The sequence below is a fragment of the Rhododendron vialii genome, chromosome 10a, assembly GCF_030253575.1.
Source record: "Rhododendron vialii isolate Sample 1 chromosome 10a, ASM3025357v1".
NCBI lineage: Eukaryota > Viridiplantae > Streptophyta > Magnoliopsida > Ericales > Ericaceae > Rhododendron > Rhododendron vialii.
The window spans coordinates 15,042,490-15,047,973 of record NC_080566.1 but is presented as its reverse complement, the minus strand read 5'-3'; the positions used below and the strand labels follow the sequence as shown (position 1 = coordinate 15,047,973).

The 5,484-nt window shown below is 39.8% G+C and overlaps 1 protein-coding gene across 1 annotated transcript; it reads right to left on the bottom strand.

Annotated features, from left to right (window-relative positions):
* Positions 1–2,165: 2,165 nt before the first annotated feature.
* On the bottom strand, positions 2,166–4,340 carry LOC131302933 (cytochrome P450 81Q32-like). The gene is made up of 2 exons (XM_058329723.1): positions 3,429–4,340; positions 2,166–2,792 (listed from the first exon to the last, which is right to left on the bottom strand). Exons 1-2 carry the CDS (start codon positions 4,308–4,310, stop codon positions 2,166–2,168), a joined length of 1,509 nt encoding a protein of 502 aa, XP_058185706.1. The 5' UTR covers positions 4,311–4,340.
* Positions 4,341–5,484: the final 1,144 nt, after the last annotated feature.

Genomic DNA, 5,484 nt, shown 5'->3' with positions numbered 1-5,484 from the left:
GAGTTATCGGTTGTTGAACCAGAGACGTCTCATACTGAAGATAATTCTCTTCATGATAGTACAATGCCTCCCAACAATTCAACACAACCACTGAGCCAGTCTTCTTCTGAGATTCCTCCAGAGGTATCCACTAACCCTAACTCCACTGGTAGTGATGATCTTTTTTCTGAATCTCAAGTGTCTTAATATCGTCTTCCGCCTCGTTCTAATCGTGGTGTACCACCTGTTAAATATGAGCCTGATCCTAAATCCAATGTTAGATACCCCATTAGTAATTATGTGTCTTGTCAAAAACTGTCCAAGTCATATGCGTCTTATGTGCTACAGTTATCATCTGTTCCTATTCCTAGTAAAATGCAGGAGGCTCTAGCAGATGATAGATGGACTCAAGCCATGACAGAAGAAATGGCAGCGCTTGAGAAAAATGATACTTGGGAGCTTGTGACTCTACCGAAAGGAAAAAAGACCGTGGGATGTAGATGGGTCTTTGCGGTCAAGCATAAAGCAGATGGGACAATTGAGAGGTATAAAGCTCGATTGGTTGCGAAAGGATATATGCAATCTTATGGGGTTGACTATCAGGAAACTTTTGCACCTGTTGCCAAACTTAATACAGTTAGAGTGCTCCTGTCTTTGGCGGTGAACCGAGATTGGCCACTTCTTCAGTTTGATGTAAAAAATGCTTTTTTACATGGAGATCTTACAGAGGAAGTGTATATGGATCCCCCTCCAGGTGTGGAAAAATACTCAGATATTACAATGGTATGCAAACTTAAAAAGGCGTTGTATGGGTTAAAACAGTCTCCAAGAGCTTTGTTCGATAGATTTACCAAGTCTATGAAGAGTTTCGGATATAAACAAAGCAACTCAGACCATACGTTGTTTTTAAAGCATCGAATGGGTAAAATTACTGCTTTGATTATATATGTTGATGACATGGTGGTGACAGGAGATGATCAAGAAGAAATTGAGAGCTTACAATGACACTTGACCTTAGAGTTTGAAATGAAACAATTTGGAGATTTAAAATACTTTCTCGGAATCGAGGTAGCCCGCTCAAAGAATGGTATTTTCTTGTCTCAACGAAAATACGTTCTTGACTTGTTAACTGAAACAGGTATGCTTGGATGTAAGCATGCAAATACCCCTATTGAACAAAATCACAAGTTGTTTAATTGTTTACATGCAACTTCTACTGATAAAGCAAGATACCAGAGACTTGTGGGAAAATTAATTTACTTTTCCCATACTGGCCAGATATTGCTTATTCAGTATGCGTAGTAAGCCAGTTTATGCATGATCCTCGTAAACCTCACATGAATGCTGTGGAACGCATATTGCGATATTTAAAGTCTGCTCTGGGTAAAGGGTTATTATTCAGCAAGAATAATCACTTGAAGGTAGAAGGTTACACTGATGCAGATTGGGCTGGTTCATCTGACGAAAGAAAATCTACATCAGGATACTTTACTTTTGTAGGGGGCAACCTTGTGACTTGGAGGAGTAAAAAACAACAGGTGGTAGCAAGGTCAAGTGCAGAAGCTGAATATAGAGGCATGGCTTTTGGAGTATGTGAGTTACTATGGTTGAGGAACTTGCTTAAGGATTTGGGTATTCACTCTCAGGAGACAATGAAGCTGTATTGTGACAACACTTCTGCTATAGAGATTGCTCATAATCCAGTCCAACACGATCGGACGAAGCATGTGGAAATTGATAGGCACTTCATTAAAGAAAAACTTGAAGCCGGAATCATTGCTTTTCCGTTTGTGAAGTCTGCAGACCAACTAGCCGATGTCCTTACCAAAGCTGTTGCCAGCAGTGTTTTTAGTCACTCTTTAGACAAGTTAGGCATGTGCGATATACATGCTCCAACTTGAGGGAGAGTGCTAGAATTAAGGATATGATTTGGTCAATATTTGATTTGGTCAATATCCTTAATTGTGTAATCTTATTTTATGCCATAAGTGTAGAATATTTTCATGTAATCTTGTATTCTTTCCTTATTAATGTTTGTACTATATATATTGTACAACTACGATGAATGGAATTATTAGAAAATTACTCCACAATAGTGTTTATTTTCAACCCACACACCTAGTTATAAAAATTAAAAAAAAAACTATAAAAATTAAAATGCATTCCACGAAATGTAAGAAAATATCTCAGGTGTGATTTCTATCATCTAAGACTACCTTCTTCATGATGTCCCGTGCTTTACACATGACTTCCAAAGGCTCAGCTTTGGGCATTGTAGCCCCTTTCCCTTCAGTCAAATCAACAAGATCCTCGCTCACCCTTTCCCACTCAAAGCACTGGATCAATGACCCCAAGGCCAAGCCCACAACCCGTTGGGCTAAACCAACCCCGGGACATGCTCTCCTTCCGAAACCAAATGGCATTAACCTGTATCCCTCCACTTCTCCACCTTCAAACCTCTCAGGTTTAAAGTTAATTGGGTCATCCCAAAACTTTGGGTCCCTGTGAATAGCCCATGCATTAACCAACAAGATTGTATCGCGTGGCACGTCGAATCCACCAATGATACAATCATCGGATGACATGTGTGGTATCAGCATTGGCGCCGCTGGGCAAAGTCGGAAGGTTTCAGATATGATAGCTTGAAGATATGGTAGCTTGGAAATATCTTGCTCTTCAATCAGGCGATCTTGGCCGACATGGGCGTCTAACTCGGATCTAGCTTTTTTTAACATCTGTGGGTGGTTCACCAAAAGAGACATTGCCCATTCTAGTGTGACAGCAGATGTGTCTGTCCCTGCTAATATCATGACCTACACATTTCAAGTTATAACACACCATTAATGTATCTTATGACCTTGTTATATATAATAGAAAAAGAGTGAGAGAACACGGAGTGTGCTCTAAAACAACACTATATGAAAATCAGTGTCCTGAGCTTCTGAGGAACTTGTAAATCATTATGAGGACTGTAATTTTTTTGTTGGGTTAGTTAATTACTAGAGGTAATGGTTACTATATGAATTTATCACGAGATCAATTTGTGGTGTATTTGTGGACGAGGCATCTTCCATTCACCAGACTTTGTGATCGGAGTAATAGCCCTTCTGTTTTTTTTTAATAAAATTTTTGATTACAACCTATACGATTTATTTTGGCTTTGAATTAAATATTTTTCTCAACCAGATTTTGAATTAATTAGTTAGTAAACGCATGCGATACTTGAGTGTGAATTGCAGAATCCAGTAAATCATCGAGTCTTTGAACGCAAGTTGCACCTGAAACCATGAGGTTGAAGGCACATCAGCCTAGGCATCACGCATTGCATCGATAAAAAAAAATAAAAAAAAAAGAATTCTGAGAATTGATTTTGTGTCATTCGAATTTTTCCAAAACCGGATAAACCATATTTTAGTTACGTTGTGTTATATTTAAAGAGTTCCACTTACACTAATAAGCCCCCTGATAATTGCATCTCTATAGTAATCTGGCTGTGATTCTTGCAATGAGAGCAAATGATCAATTAACGTCTTCTTACTCCTATCCCTCCTATGCTCCTCGATCAACCCTTGCAATAGCGCATCCATTCTCCCATGAATTTTTATCAAATTCTTTTCAAAACCCTTATAATCAATCCATCGTAAAACCGGCAAGAATTCCGCGGGGTTCGAAGCGCCCGCGTACAAGAACACCTCCCTCATGAGCTCTCGGAACTCCTCCGCCTCCGCCGAATTCTCCAAATCGTCGCCATAATACCGTTTTCCGGCGACCATTCTCATGGTGATGTTAAACGTCAGCCCAGAGAGCTTTGATTTCATTTCAACTTTGGTAAAATCGGTTGACGATTTCTGGTACAATCGGTAGAGTAATTGCCTGACTTCGTCCTGCCGAATAGATAGAAAGGCGCTGAGGCGGCTGGTCGAGAGGATTTCGAGGGACATGATGCGTCGGAGGTTGCGCCAGTGGTCGCCGTACGGGGAGTTGACGACGGTGGTGTAGTTGTACCCGAGGTATTTTCCGATGGTGAACCTTGGACGGTTGGCTAGGACGATGTCGTTTATGGTGAAGCACTCTTCGGTGCCAGACGGCGAGGAAATGACTACAACTAGTTGCGACCCGAATCGAAGGGAGAAGATGGGGCCGAGTGATTGGGAAAGCTTGAAGAAGTATCGGTGGAGGGGCTGTTTGAGGAGGTGGAGGTGGCCGATGATCGGAAGCGACGGTGGGCTTGGAGGAAGGTTGCGGCGGCTGTGGGCTTTTTGTGACAGAAATTTAAAAGCAATGAGGAGGAGGAAAACAGAGAGAGAGATGTATGAGAGGGTGAGTTCCATGCTTGGCAGTACCGGTTGAATTAAGTTGATTAGTAAGGTAACGGATTACTTGATTTACTGTGTTCTAGGACTAGGATAATGGACATGTTTTATATAGGGTGAAAAGTGGATGGTGTAGTTCGGAAGGTCAATGTTCAGAGAAGTTTTTGGATGCTGGGCGGGTACCACACACGTGGTAGTCCGTCGCGATCCTTGCTGTCAAAATGTATTTTGGACGGCCTGGATATTAGAGAGAGAAAAAGAGGAGAGAGAGTGGTTGCGTGAGGAGAGAGGGGAATAAATAACCGTCCAAAATACGTTTGGACGGCTGAGATTGCCGATGAGTACCGCCACATGGTATCCGCTTGACACCCAAAAATTTATACAATTTTTAAAGTGGTTTTGGATTTGTTTAATGTGCTATGGTGATGATATTTGGTGAAGCCATCGGTAGGCGTTGAATGTGAAAGTAATCTTTGTCCATAATTTGTTGCATGCTGTGAGGCTTACAATTCAATCAATTTTCAAGCTGTAGAATATATTTAGGCTAGAAATCAGGCTTGTAATCTGCTGCATATATATATTTTGTCATGTAATCAGGGCAATGTTTTGATCAAATCAAGATACGTATCGTGTATCGTTTATTTCAGTTTATGTATCGTATTAGAATATGTATCGTGTATCGTAAGACACGTTGACGAAAACAAATATAATATAAAATAATATTTATACTTAATTATAATCTAAAAATCTGTTGGATATATGGAAATAATTATTTAATGTATGAAAGATAGGCTTTTAGGATGGAAAATTTCTGGTCTCCTAGATTGGGTATAACATAATGAGACTTTCTCGTGCTTGAGTGGTGTAATAACATGATCGAAATATGTTGTTTCTTCTATTCAAACGTCGAATTTTGGTTTTTTCTAAATGGTTGGATACGGTCATAATTAGATCAAACGATTCAAAATGCATTTGTGTTCCAATTCTGAAAATATGGTATGATTGCAACTCAACAAAAAATCGTAGGATACGTTCTGAATCGGAATACGCTATTATATCGTAAGGTACGTCATTGTATCGTAGGATTTCTATACATTTTTTAGAAGGAGACGATACGAATCGTAGAATACATATCTCGTATCATAAGATTTTAACAACCATGAATCAGGGATAATAGTCAATATATTATTTG

Coding starts and splice junctions, on each gene's coding strand:
- LOC131302933 (XM_058329723.1), bottom strand. CDS start 4,310: ATGGAACTCACCCTCTCATACATCTCTCTCTCTGTTTTCCTCCTCCTC. Junction 2,793..3,428: donor TTATCAGGGGGCTTATTAGT/GTAAGTGGAACT, acceptor TGAAATGTGTAG/GTCATGATATTAGCAGGGAC.